The 25030-nt window shown below is 46.5% G+C and overlaps 1 protein-coding gene across 1 annotated transcript in view; it reads right to left on the bottom strand.

Moving 5' to 3' along the window:
- LOC126285155 (cyclic nucleotide-gated cation channel alpha-3-like) overlaps nt 1-25030 on the bottom strand; it is an 884508-nt gene that overhangs the window by 196513 nt on the left and 662965 nt on the right. The window contains exon 12 of the mRNA XM_049984467.1: nt 7630-7780. Within this exon, the coding sequence (XP_049840424.1) occupies nt 7630-7780 (151 nt within the window). The remainder of the gene's footprint in view (nt 1-7629; nt 7781-25030) is intronic.

Raw genomic sequence — 25030 nt, 5'->3', positions numbered from 1 at the left:
AGACTGAAAGATATTATACTGAAGGAAGATAACTTGTGATTAATTTCTTTCTGATTTAAAAGTAAAACTGAAGTTATGTTAAAGCTAGTTTGTGTTTGATGAAACTTTGTTTCAGTTAAGAAAAATTAAATTCTGCCAAAAGCGAATAACATTTTGTTCAACTTTGGAGTAAATAAAACATTTGTTTTAAAAAATACCAGAATACAAAATTCTCATCATGTTCTGTCTCTATAGCTTTCCTAATTAGCTCTGAGCTAACACTGTGAACTAAAGCATAGAGAGAGAACATGATGAGAATTTTGTATTCTGGTATTTTTTAAAACAAATGTTTTATTTACTCCAAACTTTGGAGTAAATAAAACATTTGTTTTAAAAAATACCAGAATACAAAATTCTCATCATGTTCTGTCTCTATAGCTTTCCTAATTATCTCTGAGCTAACACTGTGAACTAAAGCATAGAGAGAGAGTGGGAGGCCTGTTGATTACGTGGGCTATTCTATAAAACGAAAGCCATTCTGAGACGCAGTGCCTTACAGTTGATACTTACTAGGAAATATACGTATTCAATTTGTTAAGCAAATAACGGACTCTAAAACAGGAATCAATTAAAATTCAATGTTAGGCCCAACGTCGGCTTTGTAAAAAAAAAAGCCCAAATTTGTTGTGGGACATCGTGAAATATTCCAGCTTCAGCTCCTACAGTTTCACGAATTCTGATAGGTCGCGACGCTCAACGTAGCCTGTACCGGAGGTGAGTTCCAAGCAGAGAGCTGTCACTGAGTATTCTTTGACGGAAAACCAGAGCATCACAGATATTCGTCGCAGCTTGCTGAATGCTACAAATACTTGACAACAAACAGAAGCACGGTGAGTGTGTTGGGAGATGCGTCTGTCATGATCTCCCGTGTGCCAGCCTGCCGCATACAGCTACGAGTGCTGCAGAGTTGGAACGTGCGGACACTCTCCCTCGAGGTGATCGATGCATCAGAATCAACGACCCAGCAGCTCGACTGGACGTCTCCGTTGGTAGACCTGACACCCTCGTGCACCAGTTGGGGAACTGAGAGGAGCCTACCTGCTGGATTCCTCGACACCTAGCAGATGGCCACAAAGAACAACGAATTGCTTATTCGTTACGAAGCTGATAGTGACAATTTTTTTCGAATAACGTCACAGGAAACAGAACGACAATCCATGTAGTGACTCCATACCACCGCTGCTCCAAAGAAGAAATTGTGAAGGGGTTGTTTTGTACAACGACCAATTCTGAAGTTGTTGTGCTAGTCTTACGAAATTTGAAAAACGACTTTAGCGTGTTCGTTTCCACAAAAATGTGAACGAATTTCTCATTCTACTACGCAAGGCCTCACTCAAATCTACGTATCCGAGATGAGCGCATAGAAATTCATTGTACTGTTTTCTTTCATCCACCCTACGGTCCGTATTTCGCACTTTCCTACTTACATCTGTTTCGGTACATGAAGGATGGACTCCAAAGGATGCAGTACTTGGTTGATGAGGTGGTTATTGATCCAGCAAGATCTTAACTCCAACGTCGGCCAGTGGAGCGTTACCTTGCAGACAAGAAGGCCCTGCCGGTAAGGTGCCGTAAAGCCATCGCACTTAACGGAGATTGCACTGAAAAAATAGGGTCTTGTAGCCAAAAGAGTGGTGAATAATAAAAAATGTGTTGCGAAAGCCCCTCGTGCAATTAAAAAGAAGAGTGTTTTGTTGAGTACCTGCTACAAAAATGGAAATGTAGCCTTCGCCAAAGTTCTTCTTGGGTTACTGACTGTTGCCTCACCAGCCCTGTCGAGTGCTGCATAGAAAGACCCTGCCGCGCTCGGTAAGAATTCCAAGACTTCCAGGACTTCCAAGTGCTAGCAGTGTTCTCCACATGAGCTCGGCGCCAAAAGTCATTCTATCCGCGACTGCCTGACTGCTTCACAGACCGCAGATCGCGCGCCCTCTCACGTCGAGTCCACACTGGTCGTCACAGACGCGAATTTCAAATTTGCATAACTAGCAGCAGTGGAAAGATACCGTGTTCGTTACGGGACAGCATGTAATGACTAATGAACCGTGCGTGGTTCGTGTTTGTGCCATATCTCATATTACATCCTGTTTTCACTGTGCGACCACCTCGTTATGTTAATTTCAGTCACTGGTGTCACTGAGTTGCCACCTTGCCTGCCCATGAGCGGCAGCAGCGGTGCTTATCGATATAAGCCCTGGCATCTTTTCTTTGCTGACTGTTATTACTTCCCGGTTGTCGTGTGTTCGGGGAGTTTGTATCTGGCAGTACTTGGAAGGCGACAGCAAGTTAGTTCGGATGTGCTAGTGAGTTGGGAGGCGCTAGCAGTGCAGTTCTGACCTGGCAGTGTTTGACTTAGGACGCGGCTGAAGTTCAGTCGGGGCGTGGCTGCAGTGAAGCGCGGACAGCGAGGAGTCGCCCTACGGTTGCCGATACGTATCACTTCAGTGCGGACCACCTTGGCTGGTCGTCGGTCGGTCGTCTCGTCGGACGACGTGTATGTTGGCCGGCGATCGCTTATGGGTTGCCTGCGTGTGCCGATTCGTGATTCGTTCCTGTTATTGTACAGTAACTGCCATTAGAATTGTTTAGTTCTTCGTGCAAGTGTTCGTGAAACTGTGTGTAGTATGTTTGACTTTGATTGCCAAGCTATTTTAAATGTTGTCGGCGTACTGGCTTTAAGAGGTCGGTCGTCTCATCGGGCGACGTGTAACTGGTTCTCTCAGCGCATCTTGTAGAGCTTGGTTCGGTCCTGTCCTGTTGCAGGGAAGTCGCTCAGCCAGTGAGCGTTTTTCCGCCGTCGTGTGTAAAGCAGTGAGTGGGAGACAGACCAGCAGACAGTTGGTCGGTTGGCGTGGAGCAGCGAGGAACGATCGGTGCGTGTTTTGGCCGAGCCCGCTGGCCGAGTCCACGCTCCGTCGGAGTGTGTGCTGCTGTTCCCATTGCTACGAGGTCGTGGCTCACCGATCCTGAACCCGATAGTTAAGTTTGACTTAATCTACCAGCAAGTCACGACTGTTCTCATTGTGTCGATTGGATTTCGTTGTCGGCTGGTGGGACATGTTCGCTTGTCGGTCGGTCCGTTGACTGAGTCTTGGTTGGGTTGCCGGATAATCGGATATAGTTTGGCCGACTACCTGTCTCCCCTAAGCGAACGTGCAGACCGGCCGCCGGAAACTTCTGAGCACCGCTGGCTGTAATGCCTTTTCTTATTTGTGTCTTATTGTGTATTTTAATGGCTTATAGCCGATGGTTTGAATTTGTATGCTTTCAGTTGGGTTTTAAATAATGGGCCTTCAGCCGCTTTAAAATTGAAAGTTCCTTACTTGTCAAGTCCTGCATTGTTTGGTCTTCAGACTGTGTAAAATATTGTTTAAAGATAAAGCTTTGGGCCTTCTGCCTTTTGAAAGTTTGTTGTACTTGTGTTTTTAAATAATGGACCTTCAGCCGCCTTAAAATTTAAATTCCTTACTTGTTAAGTCTTAGACTGTTTGGCCCTTCAGCCTGTGTAAAATACTGTTTAAAGATAAAGCTTTGACCTTTTGCCTACTAAAAATTATTTTAGTTGTTTTAAGTAATCGGCCTTCAGCCGTTTGTAAATTAAAGTTCTTGTCTTTCAAGTATCAGACTGTGTGGGGCCATCAGCCTAATTGTGTGTTTCTTTCTAAATTAATTTTACCCGCAGTCTTAAATCGTGGGCCTTCAGCCTTATTTAAATTAAACTTGTTTGTTTTTCAAGTGTTAGATTTGTTTGGCCTTTAGCCAAGTTATAGAACTTTCTTACATGAGGCCTTTTTTTTTAAAAAAAAAATCTCATTTTGCTCGCTGCATCTGCTCGGGCCGGACGTTGTAAGACATCGGTTGAAGTTCGTTGTTGATCGATTAACTCAGTTCTTTTATTACAGAGGGCACGTAACCCTCTGACCGAACACGCCGAGCTACCGTGCCGGCTGGCCTTGTGCCTTCAATATTCTGTTTTGAGTCTGAATTTTAAGTTAATGGCTTTCAGCCGTTTTTAAATTTAAGTGGTTGTGCCCTTAAGGCATAAGATAGCGTGGCCTATTCAGCCGATAACTAAGGTCAAAAATTTTTGCTGTATTTTTTGGACAACAAAATAAAGTTATATGTGTAACTGACTGCCCTCTTTTGGCCCCTTTCCACAATTCCAACTACCTGTTCTGTCCTGTGGACTTAAGCAGGGCGTTTCAACTAGCATATGTGACAGACAGACCTCTCACCATAGTGCATTAGCGTAATTCGTTTTTAGTGTTGTTGCCAGAACATAAGTATATAAAGGGTGCGAAATGCATCAGATGCTGGGCGATCATTGCGAAGGAAACGAAGGTGGCGCATACTAGAGCAAGACAGCGTTATCAGCACTTGACATAGTTTGGAAAGGCGCTCATGGTGGATCTTTCGCGATGCATTCAGACAAAGGCCTGATGTCGCACTGTATGAGAACTCGAGGGCAGACATACTCGTCTTGAAGGTTCAGGTAGACCACGTACGGCCACCAGAAGCCACCTTCACATCTGTGCTTTTCGTGCAAGAGCAAGTAATTAACTCCTTGCAACATTCTCCGTCATTCTGCCCAGTTGGTCAGAGACTAGTAAGAAACGGACAAGGTCCCGTGCCATGGCAGATGCCGTGGCGCGCACAGCCAGACAAACGCAAAGGTCGGCTACCGCGGCAGAGTTAAGCGGCGCCTGCAACTTAGTACCGGCGCGTTCCGACAGCCAGCGCTACAAGCGTTCCCGCCAAACATTCAATCAGCCGCGAACTACTCACGCGTACGAGCCTTTTTCCTGGGGGGATGGTCACACCGTGATGTCACCATCCGCCCATAAGGGATCGCCAACGGCCGCTAATGATCACTCAGGATTCAGCGGAGGAAAACTGGAGCCGCCGTGTTAAATAGCCGAAAGAGAGGAAAGCAGGCGTCTTTCGATCCGCCGCGGACTGCCGCCCCGAAGAGACTTCGACGCAGCCGGAACGTCCAGGTGCCGCCACGTCTTCGCTACGCCGGCCAACGACCCTGGACGCCCCGTCTACTTCCTCGGCATCCACCAGAAAGCGTCGAGAGAAAATCCGACAAAGGAACGTAAATTCAGTTCAGTTGCTAATATTTCACTTCAATAAGATGGCATAATTCTTTGGCTTGTTATAAAATGTTGGCTTGAGTAAGAGCTTTTTGTTTTCGGAGGAGGTTTATCTTTTTGTAAAATTAAGCGGTGGCCTTGCTCCACCTAATAAAATTTTTTTGTTCTAAAATGTGTGTTCATCTGTGGATATAACAGCAACCATCAACTCCACAGCACAACGGCTGCATTTGGACTGTGAGTGGGAAGCATTGAGCCCTGATTGAAGGTGTTGCATTGTCTTCAGTGGTGGATCACGGTTCTGCCCTGCTCTGAATGACAACTGTCGGCGAATAAAGTGGCGACCTTTGTTGAGGTCCCATTCTTAGAATCTGATGGAGGGGTAATGCGGTACTACTCCTGGCGTCTTGGTGTGATAAACCAATGAGTATGACTTGAGGACACGGCTGGTAGGGAATGGGGCAACTCTGACAACACAAAGGTGTGACATAGACATCTTGCCTCCTCACTTGTCACCTCTCATGTACGAAGCGAGGTGGCGCTGTGGTTAGGGACTCGGGAGAACGACGGTTCGAACCTGCGTCGGGCAATCCGGATTTAAGTATTGCGTGATTTTCCTAAAGAGATTCAGGCAAATGCCAGAGTGGTTCCTTTGAAAGGGCACGGCCGACTTCATCCCCATCCTTCCTTACTTCAATGGGACCGAAGACCTCGCTGTTTGGTCCTGTCCCTCTAATGACCCAACCAACCAACCTACTATCTACCTACCTCTCCTGTGGCAGTACCATGGTGCCATTTATCAACAGATAATGCTCGTCCACAGAAGGCATGTGTTTCTATGAAATGTCAGCGCGATGCTGAGGTATTCCGTCAAAACAGGCTTCAGGCAAATGCCACGGTGGTTCCTTTGAAATGGCACGGCCCACTTCATCCCCATCCTTCCCTGCTCCAATGGGACGGAAGACCTTACTGTTTGGTCCTCTCCCCCAAATGAACTAACCAACCTACCTACCTACCTCTCCTGTGGCAATACCATGGTGCCATTTATCAACAGGAAATGCTCGTCCACAGACAGCATGTCTCTCTATTAAATATCAGCGTGATGCTGAGGTATTCCCATCAAAACAAGCCTCAGGCAAATGCCACGGTGGTTCCTTTGAAAGGGCATGGACCACTTCATCCCCATCCTTCCCTGCTCCAATGGGACCGGGACCGAAGACCTCACTGTTTGGTCCTCTCCCCCAAATGAGCCAACCGACCAACCAACCACACCTACCTACCTCTCCTGTGGCAGTACCATGTCTGGGACACCGCCCTAATGCTAGTATCCATGTTATGCAGGACCAGTTACAATAGCTGAGCGCCATCTTGCCTCGGCAGAGGCTACAATCCCTTTATGACAACCATTGCAGCCGAATCAGTGCATGCCTCCAGGCCAGAAGGGATGCAACATCATACTGATAAGTGGACCCATATGTTCAAATTATTTCTAAATTTGTCTTGATTTAGGAATCACTGAAATAATATCATATACTCTAGAATGAGATTTTCATTCTGCAGCGGAGTGTGCGCTGATATGAAACTTCCTGGCAAGTTAAAACTGTGTGCCGGATCGAGACTCGAACTCGGGACCTTTGCCTTTCGCGGGCAAGTGCTCTACCAACAGAGTTACCCAAGCACGTCTCAAGCCCCGTCCTCACAGCTTTACTTCTGCCAGTACCTCGTCTCCTACATTCCAGACTTAACAGAAGAACAGAAGCTTTCCTGCAGATCTTGCCGAACTAGCACTCCTGAAAGAAAGGATATTGCGGAGACATGGCTTAGTGTCAGCCTGGGGGATGTTTCCAGAATGATATTTTCACTCTGCAGCGGAGTGTGCGCTGATATGAAACTTCTCTCCGCAATATCCTTTCTTTCAGGAGTGCTAGTTCTGCAAGGTCTGCAGGAGAGCTACTGTTAAGTTTGGAAGGTAGGAGACGAGGTACTGGCAGAAGTAAAGCTGTGATGACGGGGCGTGAGTCGTGTTTGGGTAGCTCGGTTGGTAGAGCACTTGTCCACGAAAGGCAAAGGTCCCGAGTCCGAGTCTTGGTCCGGCACACAGTTTTAACTTGCCAAGAAGTATCATGTACCCTGTAAACCTGTGATGAGAATAGTCTACTCCTTGTAACAGATGCGTCAGCAGCTCGTGGACGTGTGGTAGCGTTCTCGCTTCCCACGCCCGGGTTCCCGGGCTCGATTTTCGGCGGGGTCAGGGATTTTCTCTGCCTCGTGATGACTGGGTTTTGTGTGATGTCCTTAGATTAGTTAGGTTTAAGTAGTTCTAAGTTCTAGGGGACTTATGAGCATCGATGTTAAGTCCCATAGTGCTCAGAGCCATTTTCCTTGTAACAGATGCAGTTTTCACTATACGAATGCAACCCGCACAACGCACAGAGGGCTTGCAGGATAGTCTACATGTAGGCGCCGACTGCCAGCCGCGAGCCGCCGTAGTTACCTGGACCAGCTGTAGTCGTACCAGCGCAGCACCCGCCGCTTCATGCCGCCCGGCACCTTGTGGTGGCGCATGTACGTCTTGGCGCCGTCCAGCAGCCGCTCGAACTCCAGCCGGTTAGCGTTCCGGTTGGTTATCACGTTGCCCACCTGGCCTGCAAACACCACACTCGTCACTGGCAGCATTGTGAAAGTTCACTTTAATACTCACCTTGTGGGCTCTGCCTCTCATAGGCGAAATAACTATCTTACATACAGGGTGGTCCATTGATCGTGACCGGGCCAAATATCTCACGAAATACTACAAAGAAAAAACTACAAAAAACTACAGAAAAAACTAAACTTGCATAGCATGAAGCGGGAAACCAGATGCTATGGTTGCCCCCAGGATGGCGCTGCCATAGGTTAAACGGATATCAACTGCGTTTTTTTAAATAGGAATCCCCATTTGTATTACATATTCGAGTAGTACATAAAGAAATATGAAAGTTTTAATTGGACCACATTTTTCGCTTTCTGATAGATGGCGCTGTAATAGTCACAAACTTGTGGCTCACAATTTTAGTCGAACAGTTGGTAACAGTTAGGTTTTTTAAATTAAAAACAATAACTTAGGTACGTTTGAACATTTTATTTCGGTTGTTCCAGTGTGATACATGTACCTTTGTGAACTTAACATTTCTGAGAACGCATGCTGTTACCGCGTGATTACCTGTAAATACCACATTAATGTAATAAATGCTCAAAATGATGCCGGTCAATCTCGATGCATTTGGCAGTACGTGTAACGGCATTCCTCTCAACAGCATGTAGTCCGCCTTCCGTAATGTTCGCACATGCATTGAAAATGCGCTGACGGATGTTGTCAGGCGTTGTCGGTGGATCACGATAGCTAATATCCTTCAACTTTCCCCACAGAAAGAAATCCGGGGACGTCAGATCCTGTGAACGTGCGGGCCATCGTGTGGTGCTTAGACGACCAATCCACCTGGTATGAAATATGTTATTCAATACCGCTTCAACCACACACGGGCTATGTGCCGGACATGCATCATGTTGGAAGTACATCGCCATTCTGTCATGCAGTGAAACATCTTGTAGTAACATTGGTAGAACATTACGCAGGAATCAGCATACATTGCACCATTTAGATTGCCACCCATAAAATGGTGGCCAATTATCCTTCCTCCCATAATGCCGCACCATACATTAACCCGCCAAGGTTGCTGATGTTCCACTTGTCGCAGCCATCGTGGATTACCACTGCCCAGTAGTGCATATTATGCCGGTTTACGTTACCGCTGTTGGCGAATGACGCTTCGTCGCTAAATAATACGCGTGCAAAAAATCTGTCATCGTCCCGTTATTTCTCTTGTGCCCAGTGGCAGAACTGTATGCGACGTTCAAAGTCTTAGCCATGCAATTCCTGGTGCATAGAAATATGGTACGGGTGCAATCGATGTTGATGCAGCATTCTCAACACGGACGTTCTTGAGATTCCCGATTCTCACGCAATTTGTCTGCTACTGATGTGCTGATTAGCCGCGACAGCAGCTAAGACACCTACATCGACATCTAAATCTACATTTATACTCCGCAAGCCACCCAACGTACTGTAGCGGAGGTCACTTTACGTGCCACTGTCATTACCTCCCTTTTCTGTTCCAGTCGCATATGGTTCGCGGGAAGAACGACTGTCGAAAAGCCTCCTTGCGCGCTCGAGCCTCTCTAATTTTACATTCGTGATCTCATCGGGAGGTATAAGTAGGGGGAAGCAATATATTCGATACCTCATCCAGAAACGCACCCTCTTGAAACCTAGCGAGCAAGCTACACCGCGATGCAGAGCGCCTCTCTTGCAGAGTTTACCACTTGAGTTTGCTAAACATCTCCGTAACGCTATCACGGTTACCAAGTAACCTTGTGACGAAACGCGCCGCTCTTCTTTGGATCTTCTCTATCTCCTCCGTCAAGCCGATCTGGTACCGATCCCACACGATGAGCAATACTCAAGTATAGGTCGAACGAGTGTTTTGTAAGCCACCTCCTTTGTTGATGGACTACATTTTCTAAGGACTCTCCCAATGAATCTCAACCTGGTACCTGCCTTATCAACAATTAATTTTATATGATCATTCCACTTCAGATCGTTCCGTACGCATACTCCCAGATATTTTACAGAAGTAACTGCTAGCATTGTTTGTTCCGCTATCATATAGTCATACTGTGGTTTCACCGCCAGACACCACACTTTCTAGGTGGTAGCCTTTAAATCGGCCGCGGTCCGGTAGTATACGTCGGACCCGCGTGTCGCCACTATCAATTGATTGCAGACCGAGCGCCGCCACGCGGCAGGTCTAGAGAGACTTCCTAGCACTCGCCCAGTTGTACAGCCGACTTTGCTAGCGATGGTTCACTGACTTCTACGCTCTCATTTGCCGAGACGATAGTTAGCATAGCCTTCAGCTACGTTATTTGCTACGACCTAGCAAGGTGCCAGGATCAGTTACTATTGATATTGTAAATCATGTACCATCAAGAGTGATGTACGTCATTAATGGATTAAAGTTAAGTATTCCACCAGCTACGTCAGTTTTTCTCAATTCTAATTCCCTTGTCATGTTCCAGACCACACGCCAGCCTGCGTGAGCTAAAACGCGTGCATTTCGGCCTCCTTTACTAACACGGTTGGCTCTCCTGCCAACCACAACATTGGCGACGAGAGTAAAAGTGTTCTTATCTATGTTGCCCTGATTTACTTGTGTAATGGCTTCGCCACAATCTCCAGATATAGTGTCCGAATTTTATCGCTTACAGAATCAGCTGACGCAGGCCTTACTGGATGCCCTTGGACAGCTCGTCCAGGGTCAACGTGCGATGCAAAACGATGCGGCAGCAGCCGCTTCACCGCTAACGCAGCCACAACACTCTGTTGCACCCACTTTTTGACCTTTTGATGCTGCACTGGAAAGCTGGACGGAGTGGTCCCGCCAATTTGGATTCCATCTCGCCGCCTACAGAATTCAAGGTAACGAGCGGCAGCCTTTTCTCCTTTCATCCGTCGGCGTGAGTACGTACCGTGTGATAGTCAAATTATTTCCCCTCTGTCCTACGAAGAAATTCTGTCTGCATTAGACGCATATTTCAAAGAATCAGTCAATGTAGTTGCGAAAATGTATACCTTCTTTCGTACAAAACGTACGGCAGGTCAGACTAATCGGGAGTGGGTTGCAACCTTGCAAGGCCTTACTAGGGATTGTGCTTTTGAGTGTCAATGTGAACTCCCTTATTCAGATACTATGGTACGTGATACAATTGCACAGAATTTTTCTGATGTTCGTATAAGGGAACAGATTTTGAAACTAGTAAATCCCTCCCTTCAACAAGTGATTGACATATTGGATCGGCAGGACACCCTTGACTTTGCTCAGGAATCATTTGAAACTTCGCCAGCAGTGTGTCAGGTTAACCGGCCCGCCGGGCGAGCTGCACGGAACAGTAAACAGTCCTCGCGCCCGGCCGCGCCGCTGCCGCCATGCTCTCTGCCACGTGTACCGCGCCGGCAAGCAAATACAGTGATCAAATCATGCCCTCGGTGTACTACTAAACATTCGCGTGAGAACTGCCCGTCACGCCAAACTATTTGCTTTTATTGTAATAAAAAAGGACATGTTCAGAGTGTTTGCAAGAAAAAGCTCAGATCGGAAGCTCAAAACTGTTCCAGGTCCTTTGCTTCGCGCCGGAATCGGAATCGAACCAAGGATACTCAGGCTCGCGAAACTCCGCCCATGGAAATTCATGTAGTTCATTCCACTCCGCGCAGTGCCTCTCTCTCTAACAGTGACTGTGTTCGTCCCAAAAATAGTGTGCGTCGACATCGCCGGAAATCCCGTCAAGTCGAAAGTGATTATGTACCAGTGTCAGTTCACGTTTCACGAGACAGTCTCTCTTGTCGTCAGCAGAACAATAAACTTTTTGCAGACTTGGACATTAACGGCAAAGTGATACCATTCCAGCTCGATACCGGAGTTGCAGTTTCACTGATCAATCAAGAGACTTGCAAACTGCTGGGTACACCTCCGTTGCGTGCCGCAAATGTTAAGTTAACTAGCTATTCCGGTAACGATATCCCTGTGTTAGGACAGTGCAGTCTTCTTGCAACATACAAAGGACAAACAAAACTTGTGTCATTTTACCTCCTTCGTTCTTCTTCTGCAGTGAACTTGTTTGGTTTCGATTTATTTCAGTTGTTTAACTTGTCTATAGTCAATCAGGTCCTATCAGTGAACCAGACGCTGCCTTCAGACAGTGTTTCTCGTCTATGTGAAGAATTTGCAGACATTTTTGCACCGGGCCTCGGTTGTGCTAAGAACTATAAAGCACATTTGGAACTGAAAGTAAACGCGCAACCGAAATTTTTCAGAGCGCGCAATGTTCCCCACGCATTGCGTGATGAGGTCGCCAAATCATTACATTATTTGGAATCACAAGGTGTAATTGAACGTGTGCAGGCTTCTCTCTGGGCATCACCCTTAGTAATTTTGCCAAAAGCTTCCGGAAAGTTGAGACTTTGTGTGGACTTCAAGGCAACAGTGAATCCACAACTAGTGATTGCAACTTTTCCTTTACCCCGCCAAGATGATCTTTTTGACAAACTATGCCCGGGTAAATATTTTTCGAAATTGGACCTAGCAGATGCGTACTTGCAAATACCGGTGGACGAAGAATACAAGCGCGTTTTGGTGGTTAACACGCATCTTGGTTTGTATCGATTCAAACGAATGCCATACGGGTGTGCATCCGCCCCTGAATTGTTTCAGCAATATCTACAAACTGTTTGTGCGTCGGTCCCTACTGCAGCAAATTATCTGGACGATATTGTGATATCCGGAAAGACGGAAGAAGAACAGTTGGCCAATCTCAGAACATTATTTCAGGTCTTGCGACAAAATGGTCTTCGCTTGCGGAAGGACAAATGTGTGTTTTTTGCTCGGGACTTGCCGTACTTGGGACATGTACTCAATGCCCAAGGCATACATTCCAGTCCAACGCACCTCCGTGCCATACAAGACTAGCCTTCGCCGCAGAATTTGAAGCAGCTACAGAGTGTGCTGGGAAAAATAAATTACTATAACAAATATGTTCCCCATGCCTTTTCCATTTCAGCTCCGCTTCATCGCTTACACCGTACAGGTGTTCCGTTCGTCTGGACGACAGAATGCGAACGCGCCTTTCGCCAGTTGAAATCGGCGTTGCTTTCCAATACTTGCCTTACGCCATTCGATCACCAGAAGCCCTTTTTGTTGATGGTGGATGCATCGGATTTCGGGATCGGAGCTGTGCTTGCGCATAAAGATGGATCGCACGATCGCCCTATTGCCTTTGCGTCCTAATTGCTCTCGTCTGCGCAAACAAATTATTCACAGATCGAGAAAGAAGCATTGGCTCTTGTATTTGGTGTTACGAAGTTTCATGATTTCTTGTATGGTCGTCACTTTACCATAATCACAGACCACAAACCTGTGACATCGCTGTTTCATCCGACCAAGCCTGTACCTCCACGTACAGATCAGAAATTCATTCGCTGGTCTATTTTCCTCTCGCAGTACCGCTAAGATATCTTGTATCGGTCCATTACTAAGCACGGAAACGCCGATGCGTTGTCCCGCTTGCCTGTTGCTGAGGATAAGGCATTCGATTCCTCCGAACTTGCTTGCATGTTCATTGATGCGGAAACCGATGATGTGGTCGAACTGTTTCCGATTGATTTTCGTCGTGTAGCTACAGCCACAGCTGCCGACCCTGTACTTGCTCCCGTTCTGCGTTTTGTTGCTACGCAATGGCCCTTGTCAAAGTCACGGATCGGGGACCCGTTGGTTCACCGATTTTTTGCTCACAAGGAGAGACTTTTTGTACGACGTGGTGTTTTGCTGTTGCGTTCTGAGAATGATCAGTCCAGGGTCGTGGTACCACGTTCGTTACAGTCCTCTGTCTTACAGCTTCTCCACCAAGGACACTGGGGTATAGTGAGAACGGAACAAATTGCTCGTCAGCACTGTATTTGGTTCGGAATCGATGCCTCGATTACGAATATGTGCTCTTCTTGCTTGGTGTGTGCCGCACAACAATCAGCACCACCGCGGCAATTCTTTCCATGGCTAAAAGCCACTTCCCCTTGGCAACGCTTACACATCGATTTTGCTGGTCCATTCTGGAATGCTCGATGGTTGGTTGTGGTAGATTCATTCAGTAATTTTCCTTTTGTAGTCCGGATGTCTTCCGCTTCGTCATCTGCCACCATCCAAGCGTTATCTGCTATCTTTTGCATTGAAGGTCTTCCAAAGACTATTGTTTCCGACAATGGTCCACAATTCATGTCCGCAGAATTTCAGTCATTCTGCAAGGCCAATGGTATTCAACATCTGACGTCCTCGCCGTTTTCGCCACAGTCAAACGGTGCAACTGAACGATTGCTCAGGACTTTCAAGTCACAGATGTTGAAGTTGAAAGAGTCGCTTTCTCGGGAGGACGCGTTATTGCTCTATTTGTCGTCGTATCTCTCTCAGACCCGAGGTGGTCGCTCGCCAGCTTAGTTGCTCCACGGTTGCCCTCATCGAACCTTGATGTATTTGCTCCATCCGCCTCATCAGGTTCCTGTGCAGCGGCAGACACCTGCTTTTGCTCCAGGCGACGTTGTCTACTATCGCCACTATCGAGTTTCACGGCGTTGGCTCGAAGGGCGCATTCTTCGCTGCCTCGGACGCGCTATGTATCTGGTTTTGGGGGCCTCTGGTGAGGTGCGTCGGCATTTCAATCAGTTGCGCCTCTGTCGCCGCACGGGAACTGCCGCTCGCCGTCTGCTTTCAGCGACGGTGCCGTCCGGTCAGCGCCCTGGGGACTCATCTACTGGCTCGCCTCAGCCCCAGGTGTTACCGACGCTGCCTTCCATTTTGCGCCATCGCAACGCGCCGCCGCCACCGCCGACGCCGACGCCTGTTCTCCCGCCTGCGACGTCCGCAATGGTCGCGTCGTTGCAAACGCCGGGCGCCTCCCTGGGTCACTCGCCGCCGATCGCTTCCCGTGACCAGTTGTCCTTCGACATGGAACTCTTGCCCGCTCCGGACCATATGTCGTCTTCGCCCGTCGGGTGCCCCGGCCCGATGGAGGTGGACCCTTCGGCCCCTCCTGTCTCTCGACGGGCGCACACACCGCATGTTGGTGTGCACCCTGGAGCAGGTTTTCAGGCGTTTCCTAGCTCCCCACGGTCCGAATGGCAGGGTGCGGCTGGCACAGCCTCGCCTGTTGTTAGGCTCCCCACCTCGTCGCATACATCAACATGCGGTCCTCCCCACGGCGGGCGGAAGCCTTATGCCACAACCGTACGCCGATTTGCGGGGGAGGAATGTGGTGTCACTGCCAGACACCACACTTGCTAGGTGGTAGCCTTTAAATCGGCCGCGGTCCGGTAGTATACGTCGGACCCGCGTGTCGCCACTATCAATTGATTGCAGACCGAGCGCCGCCACGCGGCAGGTCTAGAGAGACTTCCTAGCTCTCGCCCAGTTGTACAGCCGACTTTGCTAGCGATGGTTCACTGACTTCTACGCTCTCATTTGCCGAGACGATAGTTAGCATAGCCTTCAGCTACGTTATTTGCTACGGCCTATCAAAGTGCAGTGATCAGTTTCTATTGATATTGTAAATCATGTACCATCAAGAGCGACGTTCGTCATTAATAAAGTTAAATATTCCACCAGCTACGTCCGTTTTTCTCAATTCTAATTCCCTTGTCATGTTCCAGACCTCACGCCAGTCTGCGTGAGCTAAAACGCGTGCATTTCGGCCTCCTTTAGTTATACGGGTTGGGTTTCCTGTCAACCGCAACACATACAATAAAGGATCCTTCTTTCTATGTATTGGCAATACATTCCATTTGTCTATGTTAAGGGTCAGTTGCCATTCCCTGCACCAAGTGCCTATCTGCTGCAGATCTTGCAGCACTTCGCTGCAATTTTCTAATGCTACAACTTCTCTATACACTACAGCATCATCCGCGAAAAGCCGCATGGAACTTCCGACACTATCTACCAGGTCATTAATATATATATTGTGAAAAGCAATGGTCCCATACTACTCCCCTGCGGCACGCCAGACGTTACTTTAACGTCTGTAGACGTCTCTCCATTGATAACAACATGATCTGTTCTGTTTGCTAAAAACTCTTCAATCCAGCCACACAGCTGGTCTGATATTCCGTAGGCTCTTACTTTGTTTATCAGGTGACATTGAGGAACTGTATCGAACGCCTTCCGGAAGTCAAGAAAAATAGCATGTACCTGGGAGCCTATATTTATTATTTTCTGGGTCTCATGAACAAAGAAAGCGAGTTGGGTCTCACACGATCGCTGTTTCTGGAATCCATGTTGACTCCTACACAGTAGATTCTGGGTTACCAAAAACGACATGATACGCGAGTAAAAAACATGTTCTAAAATTCTATAACAGATCGACGTCATAGGCCTATACTTTTGTGCATCTGCTCGACGACCCTTCTTGAAGACTGGGACTACCTGTGCTCTTTTCCAATCATTTGGAACCTTCCGTTCCTCTAGAGACTTGCGGTACACGGCTGTTAGAAGGGAGGCAAGTTCTTTCGCGTACTCTGTGTAGAATCGAATTGGTATCCCGTCAGGAGCAGTGGACTTTCCTCTATTGAGTGATTCCAGCTGCTTTTCTATGGGAATGGGTGGTTGACAGTTGCCATAGTAAGAGGTGCTGGCGGAGTTCCAAGTATACCTGGACTGCTGAAATCAAGAGAACATCCAAGAAATACACAGGGTCCATCGACGAGGGCGTGGGCTGCAACACTTCACTGGAATGCGATTCTTCTTGTCTCCAGATGTCGTTGTAAGTTCGATACTTTCTATCGTTTTGTAGACTGTTGTGCGGGTACGACGATACCTCCTGTAGCGCATGTTGGCTGACGCTACTGTGTACTTCTTGGATGTTCTCTTAATTTCAGCCTGGATATAAACGGCATTTTCTCACGTGGAAATGGATGGTTCACCGTTGCCATAGTAAGAGGTGGTAGCGGAGTTTCATCATCATAATCATTTGTTGCAGGTCGTGGTTGACGTTTCACATGCGGCTGATCTCTGCCTGTTTCCTTAAATAACGTAACTATCCGGCGAACGGTCCAGACACTTGGATAACGTCGTCCAGGATACCGAACAGCATACATAGCAAACGCCCATTGGGCATTTTGGTCACAATAGCCATACATAAACACGATATGGACCTTTTCCGCAATTGGTAAACGCTCCATTTAACACTGGAAATGTATCACAAAGCAAATAGCGTCCGCCCTTGCGGAATGTTACGTGATACCACGTACTTATACGTTTGTGACTATTACAGCGCCAACTATCACAAAGCGGAAAAAGTGTCCCAACTAAAACATTCATATTCCTTTACGTACTACACGAATATGTAATAAAAATTAGGGTTCCCATTTTAAAAAAAAAGTAGTTAATATCCGTTTGACCTGTGGCAGCGCCATCTAGCGGGCCAACCATAGCGCTATCTGGTTTCCCCCTTCAAATTGGCGGAATTTAGTTCTTTGTAGTTCTTTCGTTTGATGATTATTTCGTGAGATATTTGGCCTGGTCACTATCAACGGACCACCTGTAAAAATATTTATATTTCAAAGTATTGTTTTTTTAAAGTTTTAATTCAAAACAAACAGTTCTTTCACATATTATACATAAATACTTCTTTCACTATAGAAACTGCCTGTTCATGTGAAATGCATTTACGAGGGTCAGTCAAAAAGTAATGCCTCCTATTTTTTTTCTACGTTTAATTGTCAGGAAATTTAAATGCAATTACATAGGTTGAAAACCACAACATTGAGGATCATTTTGTCATTTTTCAATGTAATCTCCGCCCATCTCTACAGTTTTGGTCCATCTTTGAACAAGGGCATGTATCCCAGCACGGTAAAAATCACAGCTCTGCTTCCTAAGCCATTGACGCACGGATGTTTTGACGGCCTCCTCATCTTCAAAATGAATACCACGATGAGCTTCTTTTAGTGGCCCGAACAGATGGAAGTCTGATGGTGCCAGGTCAGGGCTGTATGGGGGATGAGGCAAAACTTCCCATCCAATTTTGACAATCTCGTCAGAGGTGTGACGACTGGTGTGTGGTCTTGCATTGTCATGCAAAAGAAGAACATCTGCCATTGATTTTGTTGGGCGAACTCGCTGAAGACGTGCTTTAAGTTTTTTGAGGTTTGTGACGTATTGAACAGAATTTATTGTGCATCCCTGCTCCAAAAAATCAACCAGAATCACACCCTCTGTATCCCAGAAAACTGTTGCCATAGCTTTCCTTGCCGATCGCACAGTTTTGAATTTTTTCTTCCTCGGCGAGCTTGTGTGACGCCACTCCATTGACTGCCTCTTTGATTCGGGTTCAAAAAAATGCACCCATGTTTCGTCCCCGGTCACAATTTTTTTCAGAAACTCATCTCCCTCCAAACGGAAGCGCTGCAAGTGTTGGGAGGCTATTGTTTTCCTTGCCTCTTTATTCTGATCGGTTAACATTCTTGGAACCCACCGTGCACAAACTTTTGAGTACCCCAATTGTTTAATAATCGTGATCACACTGCCTTTACTAAGAGAAATAATGCGACACACTTCATCTGCAGTCACCCGACGGTCACCACGAATGATGTCATCAACTTGCTGAATGTTGTGTGGAGTCACTGCACTCACCGGCCTGCCGCTCCGCTTTTCGTCAGTCAACGGTGTTTGCCCTTCAGCTTCCTTACAACAACGAACCCATCGTCTAACAGTGCTGACATCCACTGTCACAACACCATACACCTTCTTCAGTCTTTCATGAATGCGTATGGGCGTTTCACCTTCTGCATTCAAGAATTCAATCACACAACGCTGTCTCAAACGAACATCGATGTCGGCCATCTTAGAAACTTCTGCTGTGCTGCCACCTGTTGACACAGAAAGTTACTACTGCAGTGGATTGCAGAAGAAGGTTTGAGGAATGGCGCCAAATTCAAATTTTTCACTTAACTTAATTTTCTTAAGTAGAAAAAAAATGGGAGGCATTACTTTTTGACCGACCCTCGTAACAAGAAAGTCTCTTACGGGTGTTGCATAGGTCGCATTCATATTTTAGTCAAGTTTAGGTGTACTCCACATGGACTACATGGTTAAATATCAAAAGGTTAATATAATTAGTATGCAATTATACTCATTTTATTACAAAAAATGTCGCAGCGTATTTTTGTAATTTAATGTATGTCTTTTTATAGGTGGAAGGGAAAAATAGAATAATAATAAAATATAACTAAAATTTTAAGGCCACTTCCTACAAACTAGCGCCATCTATTGGCTAGAACTTATATCTGCGTGTAATTTTGATGACAGTTTTTAGCTGACACCCGGATTAAGATTTGATGTTTATATTGACAGTAAACCTTATTTCGAAAGTACAAAGTTCTTTTGTGAGTGAAGGCTATGAAATATTTTCGTTTGACTTTTTAAATTGCTGGAGACAACGCTAGTCATTCTTTACGTTCCTTTCATCTTAACTGCAGATACCTGATGATGGAAGATGCTGAAACGCAATAAAAAATTGTATTTATCTATCTAGATTGTTTCGTTCATAAAATACTCTTGAAGATAAATTTACTTTAATAATACCGGTCGGATCGCTCAAGTGTGGTTATTGATTTTTCAATCATTACGAAGTGATAGAATTCAAAGACTTTTAAAACACATTGCGCTATGTTCAGGTTGGGAAGTTAAATTTATCTAGTATACTTTGTTATGTGTACCTAGACTATCAATGTGATGATATATTTAGAATGGTTTCTCACTTAGGAGCAAGTAAGTTATGTTAATTATATTTATAATATTTTTAACAGAACACTAGAGCGTGGCATTTTCAATCAGCAGTAGCAAATAAAATAATTACATGTGTCACCAGCAGGAATCTTACTAAAATTTTTTCACTTGCACAAAACTGTTTTATAGTTAATTTAATAGTCGGTTTCTAAAGTTACTTAAAGACGTATTGTGAAACAATCATCTTTCCTTCAGAGGCTGCGATTATAAAGAAAACAATTATGAGCTCGTTTTGTCAAGTAGAATCATAGAGCTATACACAAGTATTTTTTGTCTGGGTGGCACTTCATTTGCTAACATCAGTGCAATAGCAGTTGTGGAATATGATTTTAATCTTGCGTAACTTATGTTCATTGCGTGCGTAACAAATAATTCCTTAATCTTGACCTTCTTGAAGCTCCTCATAATTTTCATTTTTGACTAGCAAAAGGACCTTACCTCCTTTAAAACATGACTAGGCACAAACCTGATAATGGAAAACAAGAAGTTTTTATGAAAAAAATTTCTGCCTAGGTCGCGCTTTATTTTTTAAAAGGTGATGTGTGACCGAGATCGAAGAAAACTGTGTATAAGTGCGTAATGAAAAATGTATTTGCCTTAGTCTACAGTCCAATTTTTATTTTGCCTATTTGTTACAAGTTACGGTATCAGGTGCCATGATCGGTGCATAAACCATTACGGAATATTTACAAAATATTTTTTTGTGTGTAACACCAAACAATGTGCCATGCATCCTTAAAACATATGTCAGCCTGGGTTCAGTTGCTACTTTGCTACAACCAGATAACCGACTGACAAAACCCTGGAGCTCTATTTTCCAGTGTGGCACTTTCTTACCTGTGTCTCTGCCCCTCCTCTCACACAGATAAGCTGGAATGCAATAAGACTGTTTACGTACGTCTGCCACATGAAAATGCCAAACCGCTATTTACCAACGAAGATATAACGTGGATAGGTGGAATTACAAGTCTGTTTAAAAGCTTCTCAAAGTAATTTCCATTATATTTATATGTTTATATGTTTTCGAAGGTCGTTCAATAAGTAATGCTCATTCGCTTTTCTCAGAACATACTTACTGTTAAGAGTCAGAATTTAGTAACAATATACATCAACATGTCTTGTTCACGCCCTATTTTCTAAGTAGTCTCTTTCACGGTCTATGGCCGTACCCCAACGTTGTGGAAGAGCATGTATTCCTAGCTGGCAAAAGCTGTTGTCCTGTAGGCGTAGCCATGTTTTCACTGCATGAGGGACACTCTTGTTATCTTCAAAGTGAGTTCCCGGTAGAGAATCTTTAAGTGGCCCAAAGAGATGGAAGTCCGAGGCTGCTAGGTCTGGATTGTAGGGTGGATGAGACAATGATGTCCAATTTTGCGATGTGTTCTCTGGTTCTCAGACTTGAGTGTGGGCTTGCATTATCGTGTTCGAGCAAGATTTGTACTGGATTCTTGTCCGATGGAATACGTTGGAAACGGTTCTTGAGTTTATTCAGAGTCTTCACGTATGCCTTTGAATTGATGGTTGGCGCTCTTGGCATCACATCCACGAGAACAATGCCATCAAAATCCCAGAAGACTATCACCGTGACTTTTCCGGCAGAGGAGGTTGTCTTGAATTTCTTCATTTGTGGTAAATGAGGATGATAACACTTCATGGACTGCCTTATTGTTTCCGGCGCAAAGTAATGCACCCAGCACCCAGTAACGATCCGTGACACAAAGTCATCTCCGTTGGTCTCAAAACGCTCCAATAACCCAGACGAAATGGCCTTTGATCTCGCGGTCCGCTGTGAGCATTCGTAGAACCCAAATTGAGCACCTCTTTGAATATCCGAGAGTCTCGATCATTGCAGGCGCACTTCCAATGCTGACTGATAACTGTAGAGCCAATTGTCGAGTTGTGATTCGCCGGTAGTCACGAATAAGGGTATACGCATGATTCGCATGTCAGGATCAGTGGCTGTGACAGGACGTCCCAGCGTGGCTAACTATGGAGCTCTGTTTCTGCATTTCCTGAGGCTGGAACTTTATTTACCCTTTGCCCAAGATGCTTGCACGCAAAACAAAGATTGCCGAAGTGCCAGCAGAAACGACAATTAGTGCCGTCGGACACGTGCTTAATGCATTCCATGGCAGGCAGAGTTGCGTGTAACGACGATCCTCAACGTGAGGGCGCTACAGGACGACGCGAATCACACGAGACAGGGGCTGAATGCAGACCCACTGGAGGGAGAGCCCTCCATCCACCGCAGCAACACCTTCGCCTTCGATCAACCCGGCGGGAGAAACATGACGAGAGATAAACCTCCAGCGCAGGAACTGGGCCGATGAATCCGCTACTGATCCGCAGATCGACGACACAGCAGCAATGGCAGATGCGGCGTCCACCGGATGTTAACCACCCAGACGATGCAGACTGTCGCACAGGCAGCATGTCGTCGAGCAACAGCGCAGATATTGACATAAGCGTTCACGTGCACTTTACGAACTGGGGAACAGCGGCAGGCGTTTCGAACAGCCTCTATTAACATTAACACAATTAAAACGCCTGTCAAATTGCAGTTATTACGAGACATGCTGCATGCGTCATACGACGACCTCGTCCTTCTGCAGGAAGTATGAGTCCAGAGCTTCCCTGATCTGTATGAGTAGGACACATACATTACAGCCGATACAGACGGCGGCAGCGGAACAGCGATGCTTCTACGTGACGGCACAGTAACCGAGGACGTGGAGTACCTGCCGTCAGCGCGAGTACTGGCGTTCACAGTGCTAGGAGTACGGATTGTTAACATGTACGCGCCATCGGGGTCCGACAGAAGGCGCGATCGATCCCGATTTTACGCAGAGGAGATTGCGCCACTATTCTTACGCTGGTATGAACACGTCTTATTTGGAGGCGACTTCAACTGTGTAGTCGCACTAAAGGATCAGTACCCACGAGCAATTAATGGCAGGATCTGCGGGAACTGATACAAGACGTGAATCTAATCGATACATGGGAGACGATACATGGCGACAGATACAGATATACCTCTGTCACAAGCCACTCTGCAAGTCGCCCCGATCGAATTTACGTAACACGGCGTCCCGAATCTGCGATCGTCGATGAGGAATTGTGGTCTGTCGCCTTTTCAGATCACACATCATACATATGCACGGTCTCACTAGCTCGTCAAGACGTTTGGAAGAGTCGCGGTGTTTGGAAACTGAATACAGCTCACCTCAGGGAACCTGAGTGCACACACTTAATCGAAGACACTTGGCACATATGTGAACGACCCCTCCCGACATATCCGACGACGTTGCAATGTTGGCTGGAATGCGTTGAGCCTGCAATCCGCCTAGTGCTGATTGCATATGGAAGGGAGCTGATGATGTGGAGGTGCCACACGATGGAATTATATTCCACGATGCTCCGCTAACTTTCTGTATAAGCGCCTTTACAGCATCAGAGAGCAGATATAAAACGAGTACAGTCCCAAATAATTTCCATATCGCGAAGCCGTCTGGAGGGTGTCGCTGTCTGCGCAAGGGCCTTTGAACGAGTCCATGGAGAATCACCATCGATCTATCACGTTATCAGAGAAAAGCAACGTAGCCGCAGAACCTTAAGCATCAGAGTGCAGATATAAAACGAGCACAGTCCCAAATAATTTCCATATCGCGAAGCCGTCTGGAGGGTGTCGCTGTCTGCGCAAGGGCCTTTGAACGAGTCCATGGAGAATCACCATCGATCTATCACGTTATCAGAGAAAAGCAACGTAGCCGCAGAACCTTAAGCATCAGAGTGCAGATATAAAACGAGCACAGTCCCAAATAATTTCCATATCGCGAAGCCGTCTGGAGGGTGTCGCTGTCTGCGCAAGGGCCTTTGAACGAGTCCATGGAGAATCACCATCGATCTATCACGTTATCAGAGAAAAGCAACGTAGCCGCAGAACCTTAAGCATCAGAGTGCAGATATAAAACGAGCACAGTCCCAAATAATTTCCATATCGCGAAGCCGTCTGGAGGGTGTCGCTGTCTGCGCAAGGGCCTTTGAACGAGTCCATGGAGAATCACCATCGATCTATCACGTTATCAGAGAAAAGCAACGTAGCCGCAGAACCTTAAGCATCAGAGTGCAGATATAAAACGAGCACAGTCCCAAATAATTTCCATATCGCGAAGCCGTCTGGAGGGTGTCGCTGTCTGCGCAAGGGCCTTTGAACGAGTCCATGGAGAATCACCATCGATCTATCACGTTATCAGAGAAAAGCAACGTAGCCACAGAACCTTAATACAGACGGCAGTATTGCCGGATGGTCGCCCTATGACAACGCAAAAAGACATTGTCAACGCCTTTGTGTACGGTCATCTATATGCAGAAGCGGAATACGATCAGGCGGCCTTCCATGATGTCCCACGAACGTTGTCCGCATGCCCCGACGCGACGGCCAACCCAGACTTAACGAGGGAAGTCACACACGACGACGTAATAGAAGGGCTCGGTAAGGGAGCGTCGATCAAGTCGCCGGGGCCCGACGATATTCCCTTAGAGTTCTATCGAACATTTAAATATCTCATGACTGTGCGATGGATTCGTATAACTGCGAATTGATGTCTCCCAGCGTGCCTCTTCCACCCGCCTTCGTCGAAGGAATGTTCATCCGTATCCACAACCCATCCAACGGCGCACACTACAGGCCTACCGGCCACTGACCCTTCTTAATTGGGACAAGATCTACACCAGGATACTTGTAGCATGCTTTAAACGCGTGCGCCAAGTGATATCAGTCGACCACACCCAACTGAGAAGGGGTAGCAATATACAAACGGCACTCAGTGACTATCGCGATGTTATCGCACTAGCAACCGCATGTCGTCTCCGGGGTGCACGGGTCTCGATAGATTTCGATCGCTCCTTTGACAAGGTGGGGCACGCCTATCTCGTGGAAGTGATGACGCAAATGGAGTTTCCAGAGAGCTTTGTCACCGTCATTATGCGACTACTCCACGGCGCCTCATCCAGAGTGCTCATCAATGGACTCACGGTGGAGCCCATCACCATCTTACGATCTTTCATAAAAGGGCGCCCGCTGTCGACGATACTGTACGCCTTCGCTGTCACGCCGCTGCTCTGTGGGCTCCGGAAACGACTACAAGGAATGAAGACAAGGTTCAAAATGGCTCTGAGCACTATGGGACTTAACTTCTAAGGTCATCAGTCCCCTACAACTTAGAACTACTTAAACCTAACTAACCTAAGGACATCGCATACATCCATGCCCGAGGCAGGTTTCGAACTTGCTACCGTAACGGTCACTTGGTTCCAGACTGTAGCGCCTAGATCCGCTCGGCTACCCCGGCCGGCATGAAGATAAGGCACAGGAAGTTTATATGCAAAGCATAACTAGTGTTTTCAGCACGGTCGGGCGACGAGGCAACAGCGAATTTGTATTGAATCAATTTGTATGGTATGGCTACGGGA

This window comes from Schistocerca gregaria, chromosome 8, assembly GCF_023897955.1.
Source record: "Schistocerca gregaria isolate iqSchGreg1 chromosome 8, iqSchGreg1.2, whole genome shotgun sequence".
In the NCBI taxonomy this organism is placed as follows: Eukaryota; Metazoa; Arthropoda; class Insecta; order Orthoptera; family Acrididae; genus Schistocerca; species Schistocerca gregaria.
Note: the sequence above shows the minus strand (reverse complement) of the source record. Positions and strands in the feature narration are given on the sequence as shown.